This window comes from Odocoileus virginianus, chromosome 21, assembly GCF_023699985.2.
Source record: "Odocoileus virginianus isolate 20LAN1187 ecotype Illinois chromosome 21, Ovbor_1.2, whole genome shotgun sequence".
Classification (NCBI taxonomy): domain Eukaryota; kingdom Metazoa; phylum Chordata; class Mammalia; order Artiodactyla; family Cervidae; genus Odocoileus; species Odocoileus virginianus.
The window spans coordinates 47,239,310-47,255,191 of record NC_069694.1 but is presented as its reverse complement, the minus strand read 5'-3'; the positions used below and the strand labels follow the sequence as shown (position 1 = coordinate 47,255,191).

Genomic DNA, 15,882 nt, shown 5'->3' with positions numbered 1-15,882 from the left:
GTTGAAATGTGCTGTCCAAAAATTAAGGGGAAAAAAAAATCATTGGAATCTTGTGATGGCAGAAAAAGGTCTTGGGAATTTGCTGCAGGTCCAGTGGTTAGAACTCTGTGCTCTCATTCCGCAACTGGTGTGAAAGAGGCCTTGATTTGACTGGATCCTATCACATGACTTCTCTGTAGGCACTTCAACTCCTTTACTATAAAAAGGATAATATCCCTCAAGCACATTTCTCCTCTTCCTCCACTGTGGAGGAAGGATCACAACCCTGAGGTTCCTGGCTGAGCATCTGAAGGCAGACTTAAGCCTGGCTGCTTCCCAGTAACCTAGCCTGGGGTTAGGCTCATGGGTTAGGCTCATAGGTCAGTCCGGGAGAGACGCCCCTATCTGTTTCTAATTTGTCCAAAGGCTGTATTCCTGAAAAGTGTTGTTTTGAGTGTAAGAGCTAGTCGTGAAGTGCCTGGCACAGAGTAAGCTCTAAATAAAGACACGCATACAATTCTTATGAGCTGTGCATTGCACATTTATTATAAACTCACGAAGCTTAACAAACACAATAACGCCAAACTAGAATTATTGGTGTAATTCTTATAGAAAGGACACATCCATTCTCAACACTTGCAGTATTACCCTGGATCTTATTGTAAAATTCTTGGAAACTGCCAGGATACTAAAATAACTAGTTATTTATGGCTCTGGTAAAAACTACTCCAATTGTTATTTCAGGATTCTGTACTGCGCTGGGATTAAAAATACAGGGAAACGTCACTGGAGCCATGAAGCTACCACATATCATCTTCAGTAGGAAAACTGTGCCTTTTTTTTTTTTTTTTTTTAATGCTTTCAAGTTTACAGTATGGCTTCTTCCCTATTACGGAAGAAAACTCATGTTTTTATTGTCAAACCATTTTCTTCTAAAATTTCTCAACCAGCATCTACATTTGTCAGCAGGCACCACCAGGGCCTGGGTTAACATGTTCCAGTACCTATCCCCCAACCGCAGCCACCGCAGTCCAAGAAGACCGGTGAGAACCCGAGGCCGGGAGGTGCGAATCTGAACTCTCATTCCACGTATCACGCAGAATCACGGTTTCAAGCCCCAGATTCAGCTGGTCCTTTCTCAACGCTCTCTGCAAGGGACTCCGGGGGCTTGTTTCTCCGACGTTGTCTACACCCTGAATAGCTTGTCGCTCGGCTCGGGATGGCCGGGCTGCACGCCCCCAAGTCAGAGGACGTCACGGGGGTGACCACCTCGCTACACCCTTCAATACCCGAAGAGCTTTCAAAATATAACAATGCCCACTGACGCCGGGATGAACTTAATCAGCCTGTCTGGGATATGGGGGCCGGCGTGGTATTTAGTTAGTATAACTAACCCCTAAGGTAGTACTAACGAGCACCAGGTGGTACTGCCTCCGCAGCACCACGTGAGCCGCGAGGCAGCCGGGGCCACGCTGCGCTCCCACCTGCCCCCCGCCTCTGACGCACCACGCTCCGCGCAGGCGCACAGCGCAGCGGCCGGCCCGCGCCCGCGCGTGCGCATCGCCCGGCGTCTCTGCCGCGGCACGGTCTCCCGGCTGGAGAGCTCATTGCGCGCGGCGAGCCCCGCCTCCCCGGCCGGCTGGGGGCGTGGGCATGGAGCCGGCCGCCGCTGCCTAGCCCCCGACCCGCGCCGCTGCTTAGGGCGCCCTGAGGTCTCCGTGGGGTGGGCCGGGCGCGGCCTGGCGCTGCGCGGATGGCCCCGCTCGCCGTCCTCCTCGTCCTATTCCTGACCACCGCTGGGAGGTGCCAGGAGCAAGCCCAGACCACCGACTGGCGGGCCACCCTGAAGACGATCCGGAACGGCGTTCACAAGATTGACATGTACCTGAACGCCGCCTTGGACCTCCTGGGAGGCGAGGACGGGCTTTGCCAGTACAAGTGCAGTGACGGTGAGGGGGCCCATGCTTTCGGGGCTGTTGGGGGGACTGGGGTCGTGGACGTGTGAGATGCCCGGCGAACCTTGTCGGTGTCCTTCTGGCCCTGGAAAAACGTAAGCACCGCTAGGATCTTGCCGTTCTTGTGATTGAGCAACCTGCTGACAAGTTCACACCACTGCTTTTAGACTGTGAGAGGTCGCCTGAGAGTACTCTGCATTCTATTTCATTGCTGCTGAATTACATTTTTTTTTTTTTTTTTGCAATTGCATGGTGACGATTGCCTAAGAACTTAGTGACATGCGTTTCATAGGGATGGAGTGAAACACACTGATTTTAGGGCCTTTAAATTAGCTGACTATGCAAAACATACGGAGAATTTTCAAGTCATGCTGTTTTATGATAACTTTTTCAAGAATTGGTTTAAGTTTTAAAGCTACAGAAAATAAATTGCGACCTTTGTACAGACTTTGGTGTACTTTATTGTTGAGAAAGAGTTCTGATTGACTCTTCCAGAACGATTCTATCAATACTTGACGGGAATATTCTTTCCTTAGATGTCAGTGACCTGCCTTCTCATTGTTGGTTGCTATTAATATTATTCTTTTGATTTACTTTTTCATATTTTTAAACTTGAATTCTGTTTGAATCTGAGAACTTGTTTGGTGTTATTGTTGGTGCTAACTTGGTTTTTCAGGCAGAGATCTTTCATTTGAAGCCCTTGACTTTTTTGAATGCCTAAATGCTATAATAGTTCAGATGAGGTATTTGGGCTTCCTTTTTGAAATTCAGAATGCTAAGAGTAATTGGGAGACCATGTTTCCCATATATGTGGACAAGTGTGGGGCCTAGTTAATTTCATGTTTGGCAGCTCAAAGTAAAAGGCGACTTGGTGACTTTAGTGGTAAAACTGAACTATACATAGGTGAATTTAAAGGGACTCTGTCACGTGAAAGCATGATTAACATGTAGTCATAATTTCTGGTTTTCTGTTAATGGAGGTAAAGAATGAATTATATGTTGTATGCTATGAACTGCTAAATATCATTCCTTCTTAAATGTATGCCTGAATGCTACTACCAGTGTTCGATCAGGAAAGGTGTTTTCTCCTCTTACAGCTTGTTAGGAGGAATAAGAGAGTAGCTTGAAGATTAAATGGTTGCTTTTCTGGAGACAGACGTCACCGTTTGACTTAGTCATCCCCATTCATTAAACAAATATTTGAGTGCCTGATTTGTGTTAGGTGTTCCACCAACTGGAGGTTTGGCAGTGAACAAAACCAACGGGAAAATGGGGGGAACATGTGAAATAAAACTGACAGAATCCCTGTCCTTGGAGCTTACATTCTGGTGCAGAGAGACAGTGAACTAAAGACTAAGTGAAATAAGCCAGGTCTGTGGTGTGTGGAGGTCTGAAGTGGGCCAGAACTTCCAGAACACTACAGCAAGGAGCCAACAGTGGTGGTGCTGGGAGGCGGTTAGTTTACTCTTTTAAACAGGTTCAGGGCCGGCCTCACTGATGAGATCCTACTTTAGAAGTCTGAAACGGTGAAGGTGACGCTGTGAAGAGCTAGGGAAAGAACAATCCAGGCAGAGAGAACAACACGCGTAAGGCACCAGAATTGAAGGGCCAGGCAAGGGTGACTCTGTAGGTTTTGGCCTGAGCCAAAGAAAGGATGTAGCTGCCATTTACTGAGATAGGAAAAGTTGGAAGGATCAGTCTTCATAAATTGATTGTGAGTCAAGGGTTCTAGAGTTTATTACATTTGAAATATCTCTGAAGTTAAATGGATGCTATTCTTTTTCTTTTAACTTGTGTATTGGAGTATAGCCGATTCACAGTGTTGCCATAGTGACAGTAAAAGGACTCAGCCGTACATGTAGTTGTATCCATTCCCCCCCAAAGCCCTCCCATCCTGGCTGCCACATAACATCGAGCAGAGTTCCCCACGCTGTACAGTAGGACCTTGTTGGTTAGACATTTTAAACATAGCAATGTGTATATGACCATCCCAAACTCCCTAACTGTTCCTTCACCCTACCCTTTCCCCCAGCAACCATATGTTGTTCTCTAAGTCTGTGAATCTGTTTGTTTTGTAAACAAGTTCATTTGTATAATTTCTTTTTAGATTTCACATATAAGGGGTGTCTAATTCTCCTTATCTGTCTGACTTAACTTCACTCAGTGTGACCATCTCTAGGATCCATGGATACTATTCTTATTAAAAATATTGTTTTAATCTTCCCAATTACTTAAACCTCTTCCACATCCTCACTAAATTTACTGTCTAGAGCAAAGTTTCCAGTCTAAAAAACACAAATGAACTTGAGAATTTAGGAAATGGTATGTTTCAGTGAAAATCTTTTTGTCTTAGTAAGTACTGTACTTACTAAGTATTTAGAAGTGCTGCTCATAGGACTCATAGGTTCCAAATCACCAAATTAATGATCCTTACATAGTGAAAATTGTTCTTTAATTCCTGTTACTCGAGAAGTCTTCTGGAACAGTGTTTCAACCTTTCCTATATATTGAAGTGTGAGTGACCTTATCAGAACCAAATAGAAACAGACAGATCTCAAAACTAGAGGAGCATGGTAATTAAGGGGTGTAGCAGCAGAGGACGTGGCAACCCACTCCAGTGTCCTTGCCTGGAGAATCCCAGGGACAGAGGAGCCTGCTGGGCTGCTGTCCGTGGGGTCGCACAGAGTCGGACACGACTGAAGCGACTTAGCATGCATGCATGTGTAGGAGGAAATGGCAACCCACTCCAGTGTTCTTGCCTGGAGAATCCCAGGGATGGGGGAGCCTGGTGGGCTGCTGTCTGTGGGGTCGCACAGAGTCGGACACGACTGAAGCGACTTAGCATGCATGCATGTGTAGAAGGAAATGGCAACCCACTCCAGTGTTCTTGCCTGGAGAATCCCAGGGAGAGGGGAGCCTGGTGGGCTGTTGTCTGTGGGGTCGCACAGAGTCGGACACGACTGAAGCGACTTAGCATGCATGCATGTGTAGAAGGAAATGGCAACCCACTCCAGTGTTCTTGCCTGGAGAATCCCAGGGATTGGGGAGCCTGGTGGGCTGCTGTCTGTGGGGTCGCACAGAGTCGGACACGACTGAAGCGACTTAGCAGCAGCGATAAAGAAGTCAAGGGAGCCTTCAAAAAAAAAAAAGACTTACTGGCGGAAGAGGTGTTGAATTAAAGGGCATAGATTTGTTGCATTTATTTATCTTTGCTCTGTGGAAAGAACTCTGAGGAGTGAGTTCTAGTACATAAATAGATTGGCCAGGAGCAGTGATGGCATATCTCTATTAATTGCAACAAAGGTGTAGGATATGTGCACAGATACCGGTTGGGGTAATGTGCAAGTTCTCTTCTCATTCCTTGGTTTTCTCGGTAAAGTAGGAATAGAGGTAATCCACTGAGTGAGAAGGTGGGGATGAGAATGTTGGTTGTTGTTTAGTCGGTCAGTGATGTCTGATTTCTTTTTCAACCCCATGGACTGTAGGCCACCAGGCTCCTCTGTCCATAGGATTTTCCTAGGAAGAATACTGTGGTGGGTTGCCGTTTCCCCAGGAAGTATTGGAGATTGAAGAAAATAGGAGAGTGAGTGTACTAGGGGGAAAAAAATGGCATTAGGGCTTTTTGAAGATTAATAATCAGAAATTTAAACTCTCAAGTGTTTGAGAAAACAGGTTGGAGTTCTGTACTGTGCTCACAAAACGCAGTAGTAAGAGCTTTCTGAGACCCAATAGCTTTCCCCTTTTGTCTCTCATCTGCTTCGGTGTCTTTCAGGTGAAAGACATTGGTCTGTTGAAAATATTTAAACCAAATTAAGAAAAATATGTAGAAAAGAACTATCATTGTCTTGGTCCAGGTGGATCTTTAGATTTCAGCTGCCCATACAGATGATAAAATGTAAAGCGTCAAGATTAAGAGCAGTAGTTGAGTTAAAAAATGAGATCAGTGAATAGTGTTTGTGTGTAGTTGTGCGAAGTGGGTTGGGTTTGTTTTTAAAACTCTTATTCATAGCCCATTTTCCCCTTAGCTTTCTGTACAAAAATGCCGAGAAATTATAATTTGTAATTTCTGCTCATGTATTTTAGGAGACAGTGACCACAACACATTATGGATTTTTGGTTTGATTCTCATGTTTCTTCTGCTGTTGAGTTTTTGCTTGTACTGTGTATTAGTCTGCTCAGGTTGATATAATGAAATACCACAGACTGGGTGATGTAGACAGCAGGAGATTATTTTTTACAGTTCTGAAGGCTAAAAAGTCTGAGATCAAGGTTGAGCCAACCCTTCTCTATAGTGAGGGCCCTTTTCCTGGCTTGCAGACCATGCATGGTGGGGTGGGGAGTGCAAGGAAAGCAAGTTCTGCGGGGCCTCTTCCTAAAAGGGTGCCAATCCCGTCATGAGGGCCCTACCCTTGTGACCTCATCCAAACATAATTACCTCTCAACGAACCTGTCACCAAATGCATTGGTAGTTAGGGCTTCAGCATATAAATTTGGGTGCGGGGAGACACAGTTTAATTCATAGCAGTTAGTAAAGACTGGCACCCAGTAGAAATGCTAAGTACTTTTAACATTCAGCAGCTTATAATACCATTTATAACAACATTTAAAATAGTATTAATACCGTTGTAATCTTGGTGTCCATATCAAATTAACCTTTTTTTCAAACTTTTATTTATTACATTTTAAAAAAATTTTTATATTTGAGTACAGTTGCTTTACAGCGCTGTGTTAGTTTCAGGTGTATAGCAAAGTGATTTAGTTACTGTTGTTGTTCAGTCGCTAGGTTGTGTCTGGCTCTTTGTGACCCCATGAACTGCAGTATGAGGGCTTCTCTGTCCATCACTGTCTCCCTGATTTTCCTTGAACTCATGTGCATTGAGTCAGTGATGCCATCCAACCATCTCATCCTCTGTCGTCCCCTTCTCCTCCCGCCTTCAGTCTATTCTAGCATCAGGGTCTTTTCCAATGAGTCAGCTCTTCACATCAGGTGACCAAAGTATTGGAGCTTCAACTTCAGCACCAGTCCTTCCAGTGAATATTCAGGACTGATCTCCTTTAGGATGGACTGGTTGGATCTCCTTGCAGTCCAAGGGACTCTCAAGTCTTCTCTAGCACCACAGTTTGAAAGTGTCAGTTCTTCGGTGCTCAGCCTTCTTTATGGTCCAGCTCTCACATTCATGTTTAGTTATACAGGTACATATATCTACTCTTTTTCAGATTCTTTTCCCATATAGATTAGTACACAATATTGAGTGGAGTTCCCTGTGTTGTACCATAGGTGTGGGTTGATTATTTTATATATAGTAGTATGTATATGTTAATCCCAACCACCTAGTATATCCCTCCCCCACACCTTTTCCATTTGGTAACCATAAGTTTGTTTTCTAAGTCTGTAAGTATTTCTGTTTTGTGAATAGATTGATTTGTACCATTCTTTTATATTTCAGATATAAGTGATATATCTTTCTCTGTCTTACTTCACTTAGTATAATAATCTCTAGGTCCATCCATGTTGCTGAAAATGGCATTATTTCATTCTTTTTTATGGCTGAGGAATATACCATTGTATTTATGTACCACATCTTTATCCATTCATCTGTTGATAGACAATTCAGGTTGTTTCTCAGTGGTAAAGAATCGGCCTGCAATTTAGGAGAGGCCAGTTCTGTCCCTGGGTTGGGAAGATCCCCTGGAGGAGGAAATGGCAAGCCACTCCAGTATTCTTGCCTCGGAAATCCCATGAACAGAGGAGCCTGGCAGGCTACAGTCTATTGGGTCACAAAGAATCCCAGACGACTGAGCACCTAACACACACACAGTAGTTATGGAGGTTTGTGTGCAGTGGAACAGTGACTGAGGTTGGTAAGACACAGTTCTTGCCCTGTAGATTTTAACCTAAAAATAGAAGCATTAGAATGTGCAGGAAAACAGGTTGGATTTATGTTTCATACATGTGGACCCAGTCTGGCCTGAAAGCTCTGAAATAGATGTCCAGAATAAGGATTTGTATGTGTGTATGGTGTAGGATTACAAATAAACTGTCAGAACACTTTATGAACTGCCATCTATGTGTACATGTATACATTTGTACATATTTTGCTTGAGAAGTAAAAATAATTTGGTAGACAAATCAGCATTTTTAATGCTCATCCAAATAAACACATATTCACTTATGTCAGCATCAAACAGTAAATATTTCCAAGACTAGTCCAGCATATTGTAAACTATGTATATTTTCTAACATATTTGAAAATTAATTTTTATAACATTTGTATTTTATAGGATCTAAGCCTTTCCCACGTTATGGATATAAACCCTCCCCACCGAATGGATGTGGCTCCCCACTGTTTGGTGTTCATGTAAATATTATTTTTTATTTGTAAGTTTTATGACTGGTAGTCTTTGTAACGCTCTTGATCTTTTATAGCTAAAACACAGTAAGTTCTAATGAAACCAAATAATGTAAAAGTCACGTTTTGTTTTTTCTAATTCTGTAGATGTCATAAGGGAGGCTGAATCTGAGCCAGTATTATGGGAAGAAAGTGTTTTATGAAAGTGATTCCTGGACACAAAGGTTTTGCATATAAAATTATTTAAAATAGTTGAAGATAACTATCAATTCAAAGGAATAATCACATCTTTAGGGAATTGGTCAACTCTTAAAGATTAAACATAAAAACCAAAAAAAAAAAAATTCAGTTGTAGGAGCTTAGACGTTGTCAGTGACATTTCATAAAAAGGACATTGTACTGAGGATCTGCCTGCAATGCAGGAGACCCAGGTTTTATCTCTGGGTCAGAAGATCCCCGGGAGGAGGGCATGGCTACCCACTGGTGTTCTTGCCTGGAGAATCCCATGGACAGTGGAGCCTGACGAGCTACAGTCTGTGGGGTCACAAAGAGTCAGATACAACTGAGTGACTAACACTGACATTGTATTGAGGGAGGAGGCACAAAATACTTTGGAATAGCCAAAAATCATACTTGTGTAGCCCCTGCAAAAATCTTCTAAAAGTTCTTAGCTTATCTTTTTGTTTTTAAAACTATGTTTTATGTCTTGGAAATTGTGTTTGCTACCAGCAGAAGACTGCAAATACTCTAACACGGCAGAATAGGGAGGTTTGGGGCATGGTTTCTAGGGAGAGGACGCAGTAACATGGGGGTGCAAGTGAGAGTAATGGAGAGAGATTTAACCTGAAAAACATTTGGAGGCAGAAACAAATTTTGAAAATTATCTATACAACAGTATTGTCTTTTATTTTCTAAGTCTCTTTGAATGCACTACTTCAGAGAAAGGTTGAATTTCATCAACAATAATCCATCCAAATGTCGCTTTCAGCTTAACATCGGCATCCCTTCCCTGACAAAGTGCTGCAACCAACACGACCGGTGCTATGAGACCTGCGGCAAAAGCAAAAACGACTGTGATGAGGCGTTTCAGTCTTGCCTGTCCAAGATCTGCCGAGATGTGCAGAAAACACTGGGGCTGGCTCAGCACGTGCAGGGTAAGTCTGATTTCATGTGATGGGGGTGAGTGTGTGTGAGCATAAGATTCACTGACAGAAATCTCTCACTCTGTATTACCTTATCTGTTGTGACATAGTCCTATCAATTTCCTGAGATGATTTTGTCATCTAAAATGATTTACAGTCACAGAAGCAAGAAGTGGTAGGAAACCTTGGGAGGAGGGTGTGAGGCAGTGAAGAATTCATCCAAGATCTTGTGCCCTATGTATAGTCCTAATTATCCAGAGCCTGAAGTTTGAAACTCTGGACCCAGTGAAGTTCCCAGTATAGCACAGTGGATTTGGAGTAGGAAGTCCCAAAGATTTGCATCTTAACTCTGTCTCTTTATATGTGTCTGTGTTGGGAAGGTCCTCAAAACCACCCGCAGGCTCAGTGGTTTGCTCAGTGGACTCACGGGGCTCAGCATGTAGTCATATTCATGGTGATGGTTATTGCAGAGTCAGCAAAGATGACTCGGTGTTTCAGCATCCTCATTTATAGAATGAGAATGATAATACCCATCTTATAGAGTTGTCCTAAGGGTAAGATGAGCTATTTGCAGAAATACACATTGCTCTACAAATACCAGTAGTTAACAAGATTTTTTTTTTCACTGACAAGCCAAAGAATATACCATACACTGAAATAACAAGAGGAAAGGCAGTAAGAAGAGGCAGGAAAGGAAACTGCCATTTTTAAGCACTTTCCATAAGATACTGTGCTAGATACTTGAGACATGTTTTCATTGATGTTCACAGAAACCCAAAGTACTAGTTGGCATTCCTTCCTTTCTAAAGGAAGGAAACTGAGGTTCAGAAAGAAGTAACTTGTCCCAAGTTACATACATCTGTCTATTTCAGTATTCCCCAAGACTCATAGGTGTCTTGGATTTTGAAATCCTAGTATTAATAATAACTAGGAAGTAATAAGAAGGAGGAAATCTCTTCCAAGTGAAGCTTGAACTCACCCTCTCTGAATCCCTTTAAATGCTTTTGGCTAAGGTAAACTAGTCCAGCTGAAGCACAGATAACATGTCATTTCTGCTTTCTGACCTAAGGAATGTTAAATGATGAAACCAATTTCCTTGCAATCTCCTATTTAATAATCATAACCTTTACACTTCTGCAGTTAGTTGTATTCCTTAATGGCGCAGTCTTTTGGAAACTTTGAAAAAGCCAAGAATTTGTAATGAAAATTTCTTTCTTAACCTGAATGTTGGAAACTAGAAGTATTTGAATAACTAAATAACTAAAAATCATTCTGTGCCACGTCTCTGTAAGTATAATATATTAAAATAATCTTGGGGACTTTCCTGGTGGTGCGGTGGATTAGAATCCGGCTGCCATTGCAGGTGACACAGGTTTGGTCCCTGGTCAGGAAAGATCCCACACGCCATGGAGCAGCGAAGCCCATGTGCCACAGCTGGAGCCTGCGCTCAAGAGCCCGTGAGCCACAACTACGGAAGCCCACTTGCCCTAGAGCCCATTCTGGGCTACAGGAGAAGTCAGTGCAGTGAGAAAAGCCCATGCACCACACCAAAGCATAGCCCCCACCCCCTGAAACTAGAGAAGGCCGGTGCACAAAAATGAAGACCTAGTGCAGCCAAGAAAATTTTTTTTAAAAAGTTAAAAAAAACAGATCATCTTACCTGGGTATTCTAGGTTTCTTAGAATAAGAAAAGTTAAATCTATTGTCTTCTCTTACAGTCTTTCAAAAAATTAAGAATCCCCACCAGAGGAGAAACACCTTCAATTCCTGTGTCTCCCCTCCCAAGCCAAATTTGGATATTGGTCAAAGAGAGAGACTGAGGTCCATTTACTTTTAAGCATCTGAAATGTGTGACCATTAAAAGCTATTGACTTATCATTAAATGTTTTGAGGTTTCTTCATTTTTAACCTTCATTTTTTTCTGCACCTAAAAGTCACCCCTTAAAGTGCAAACTGAAGAGTGTTATCAGGCATCTCTGTGAATGGTATTTTTCAGATGCAAGGGAAATTAACAGCGATGAGCTTATCAGTGCTACTGAGAGAGACTCACTGTCTGGTGCAAAAAGTTGGGTTGAATAGTTGCATGCAAAGAAAACATACAGGTGAAGAGACTGAAATGGAAAATCTGTGTATGTATGTTTATGTGACTAGTTTGCGAGAGCTTGAGAAGACGTTCACCTAAAATAGGTTTAAGTGCCCACCAAGGCTGTGCCTGACACTGGGCTGAAGCATGTAATACATGTGAAGAGTGAGTGATGCTTTGCAGTTGCCCAGCAGTGATGGCACTTTCTTTCTTTGCAGCCTGTGAAACCACCGTGGAACTCTTATTTGACAGCGTCATACACTTAGGCTGTAAGCCGTACTTGGACAGCCAGCGAGCCGCATGTACGTGTCGCTATGAAGAAAAAACCGATCTTTGAAGAAGATGCTGACAAATGGTGACAACAGATGATGACAGAAGAACGTAACCTTTGACAAAGAGCTAACGTTTTTACAGCCTAGAGTTGCCTTATTTTTGTGACAGGATTATTTTAAGAACTTACTTTGACATTAAAACTAAAACAAATGCAGGTTATCTTCCCAGACGTTGCTGCCTTAGTGTGCCACGTTGTCTCAACCAGTCACAGAAAGCGGTGCATGTTAAGGGGAGAATCTTTAAAAGAAAGAGTATGACTCAATTTTCACAACTGTATTTACCAAAAAATAAGGTCAAATGTGAAATTCATGATAAGGTATGTTCAACATTATCTTATTTGGAAATATGGTGAAGTTTTCACTTAGAAGTATGTTTGTTTTCTGTAAAATTTAAAATATACATATATGCCCAGAAAGATCTTTTATTTTTGCTCTTTTAATTAACACATAATATACAGTTTTTCCATAACCCACTGAAACATAACGAATAAGCCAGATTTCTATGAATGATGGGACTAGATACAAGGACAGGGGCATGTCTGTTTCTCTTGTAAAATTGGAACCATCTGCTGGGACCTCTTAGGAAGCAAAACTAGGATATCTAGGTATTAATATAATGTGCCTACAAGATGACATGAACAAAATTCAGAAGTGTAGCATAGCCATTCCCATTTTATGAACCACTCATGACAAATGCCATATTTTGCTATAATCTTTGTCTGTTGGAGAAGGATGGATTCAGTAAGACAAAATGACGAGTCGTTTAACATACATCAGAGCAATATAATCTATTATGCTTTGGTATTTACTCCTTAGTACTTGCTCTTCATAATAGATTTGGGGATATTTTTAAAAGACCATAAACCTTTTACTAATAGTGGCCTTAACAAAATTGTTCTTGATATTGTTGGGTTTGTTTTTTTTAAGTCTTTAACTGTGGAATCAAAAAAGATGGAAAAACAAGATACAAGAAACTGTCTTTTATAGAGCTCAGTTTATGCTGAAAATTATTAACTCATATTTAAGAGCAAATCCCAGAACGTTAGCTGCCTCTGAAAGTCTCTTCAGCCCTTGGAAAGCTCAGCTGTGTCCCTCTACCATTCTTTGCTTACCACTGGCTGTTGACTTTCTCTAGCCCAAGCTGTGTCTGTCTTCTGGGTAACCTATGGCCAAAGTTATTAAGATAAACCACTTGGAAAGTCGGAGAAAGACAATACCAGGAGAAATGGTTCTTTTAAAATCATTACAGGCAGAACTGAGAAGAACTAAAATAGGTTTTGGAAAAAGGATCACATTTCCGAACTTTGAATATATGTCATTGCTGAGAACTTGATGGCTTCCCCAACTGAGATGATGGCACTCTTCTGCTAACAGATGTCGTCTATTAAACAAAGCAAGTGTGTCCCTCAGGGCTAAGTAAGCAAACTCCAGTCAGCAATGTTTGACCAGGTAGCTTTAAACTTACAATAGATTCATGGCTTTTCTTGGCAACCTTGGCTTTCTCAAGAGGACAGAGTCGGAATGTCTTTGTAAAATATTTAATTCATTATCATAAATGTACAGATATCAGTAGAAGTAGCTTTTATGTTCAGATTTTTAAAAACTTGCCTAGGAATAATTTTAGATTTATCAAAAAGTTGCAAAGATAGTATAGAGGCTTCTCATACACGCTTTATCCCTAATGTTAACTAAGGAGCCAATATTGGTTGGTTCTATTAATGCAACTGTAGACTTTATTTGACTTGCACTAGTTTTCCCACTAGTGGCATTTTTCTTTTCCAGGACCCACTCTAGGACACCATACTTCAGTTAGTCATCAGGTCTGATTAGCCTCTAGTCTGTGATGGTTCCTCTGTCTTTCCTTGTTTTTCATAACCTTGACAGTTTTGAGAAGTACTGGTCAGGTGTCCTGTAGAATGCCCCTCAAGTTGGGTTAGTCTTTCCTTGTGTTTGGACTAGGGTTATAGATTTTTAGGAAGAAAACCAAGAGTTGACCAGTTCTTCTCATCAAATCATATTGGTAGTTGATTGTTACCAGCTCATTAGGTTAACTCTAGGCATTTGGTTAAGGTAGTATCTGTTAGTTTTCTCCACTCTAAAGTTACTGTTTCTCCCTTCCTGTGCTTCTGTTCTTTGGAAACCAGTCACCAAGTCCTGACTGTGGTAGGTGGGGGATGGGCAAGATTACATTCCACATTTTGATAGGGGATTATATCTAGATATACTACTTGAAATTCTTGTTAATCTCCCCCTCACTCACTTATTATTCAGTTATTTTTATCAGTATGGATTCATGCTTATTTCTTTTGTACTGTGGGTAATATATACAAATCCTTCCAGCTTGGCTGTTGGGAATTATGTCAGGTTGACTCTGTATGTCTTTGACCTTCACCCTCCTTTTAACTTTTGCGCATCTCCATACTTTCTGGCCAGAAAGTAGGAAAGTTGCTTCAGGCTCATCTTCTGTATTCCCCGGCCCAGACCTAGAATCAGCATCTTTTCAAAGGTTACTTTGATTGAAGTATGGTGTCCAATGGCACTTAGAAACCAAGATCTGGAAAGTGGATAGCTTGTTTCTACTGGGGTGTCATTGCTTTGAGACCCTCCCACCAAACAGAGCTAGGAAATATATGTATACTAACCCATGTACATGGACATATCTGTAATTACTTATGTGTATATATATTAAGCTGTCTTCACTTGAATTCTATACAACAGGACATATATTTAAGTTTTAAGGATGGTATTTTCCTTATCTACAGAATACATTAATGAAAAAACAAAATCACATGCCAAAAAACTAGCTTTTGTGGCTCTTTGCAAGACATATATTGATATTTTAAAATAATAAAACTATATTGCCTTCAAACAATGCCTGTCTTTTTAAAGTCTTTTGACTCACCGCTTCCAGGGACAGATATGGCTGTACTCATTTCATAGGTGGAGAAACCGAGGTACAAAGAAGTTGCAATGAAGACAATTAAAATACAAGGGCAAAAGCAAATTAAACCCATCTTCTTAAGCAGGCTTTCTTCAGTGACCCCCCAGAATAGACTAGTAGTACTAATTAAAAGGTTGCTTTGTTAGCTTAAAACTACTTCTCCCTAAAGTGAAAAAGTGCTATTTCTGTCAGTATGGGTAGAAGTGCAAGATTATCAGGTCAAAATGGTCATTATTTTATGTACAAAACAGGAATAACATCTAACAAAGTGAAGATAATGGAGTGTTTCTGTAAAAACAACTCTTTTTAGTAGACTGGCTTTATTAACTTTGGGGAGTAGAATGAAACCAATTAGCTAAGGATCCTTCCACGTAGATAATGTTGCATTGGTCACAGCTCACAGACACTACCCGCAATGTAGTCAAGTCTTGTAGAACGCCTGGCTCTAATGTTTGAAATGGCCCTCTTAGTTTGCCGTTTTTCCTCAGAGAATTGGCTCAACCAGTATATGAAAAAGGACTAAATGAATAGTTACCAATCAAAATAACTAAAACTAGACTGACAGTGTCATCTTTGCATGCAGGCTGCAGTGATGTTATGCTTTGGTTTGGTCTCAGGCTTAATTTGGTTTCCAAAACATCCTTCAGTCTCCTTGCTGACACTTAACAATGTTTCTCTTTGCTGGCTCTCAATTATAGGTATCAGAATTATAAAAATTTGGTATTTCTATGATTTGTATAGGAAAAAAACAAGGTTTAGTGGGGGTAAACACAAACAAGAAAGGCCACATTTTAAGTTTTAGAATTATCTCTGAATTTAGCTGATATATTTTTTCATTCCTTGGATAGGTTACAGTTTACTAAGAGCTTCAGTTTCAGTAAATTCCATAAAAGTGACTATTTATAATGGCAAGAATCAAGCCATGCTGTCAGGTAACTTTTGGTCTTTAGTATATCTTAATTTAATATGGATTTGCTATGAGTTCTTTTTTTCCTTCTTTGAGAAGGAAGAGATTGCTCAGTAGAATTCTAATCCGTCTGTGTCTCAAATGAGAGCATGCTGCAGAGTCACTGGAGGACTTGTTAAAATATATTCCTGGA

At 41.2% G+C, this 15,882-nt stretch overlaps 1 protein-coding gene across 2 annotated transcripts; it reads left to right on the top strand.

Annotated features, from left to right (window-relative positions):
• The first annotated feature begins 1,513 nt into the window (after nt 1-1,513).
• Nucleotides 1,514-14,713, top strand: PLA2G12A (phospholipase A2 group XIIA). 2 transcript variants are annotated; one of them, XM_070452271.1, is made up of 4 exons: nt 1,514-1,928; nt 8,217-8,293; nt 9,273-9,438; nt 11,145-11,309. In XM_070452271.1, the coding sequence occupies exons 1-4, from the start codon at nt 1,733-1,735 to the stop codon at nt 11,261-11,263; spliced, it is 558 nt and encodes a 185-aa protein (XP_070308372.1). In that variant the 5' UTR covers nt 1,514-1,732; the 3' UTR covers nt 11,264-11,309. The 2 variants fall into 2 exon arrangements, with proteins under 2 accessions (XP_070308372.1, XP_020743574.1); XM_020887915.2 differs by lacking the exon at nt 11,145-11,309 and adding an exon at nt 11,728-14,713 and having other exon boundaries at nt 1,520-1,928.
• Nucleotides 14,714-15,882: the final 1,169 nt, after the last annotated feature.

What these genes read in the sequence shown, in the direction of transcription:
- PLA2G12A (XM_020887915.2), top strand. Translation starts at nt 1,733, where the DNA reads ATGGCCCCGCTCGCCGTCCTCCTCGTCCTATTCCTGACCACCGCTGGG. An exon ending in CCCCACTGTTTGGTGTTCAT is followed by an intron (nt 8,294 to 9,272) that starts GTAAATATTATT and finishes TGTCGCTTTCAG; the next exon opens with CTTAACATCGGCATCCCTTC. An exon ending in GCTGGCTCAGCACGTGCAGG is followed by an intron (nt 9,439 to 11,727) that starts GTAAGTCTGATT and finishes CTTTCTTTGCAG; the next exon opens with CCTGTGAAACCACCGTGGAA.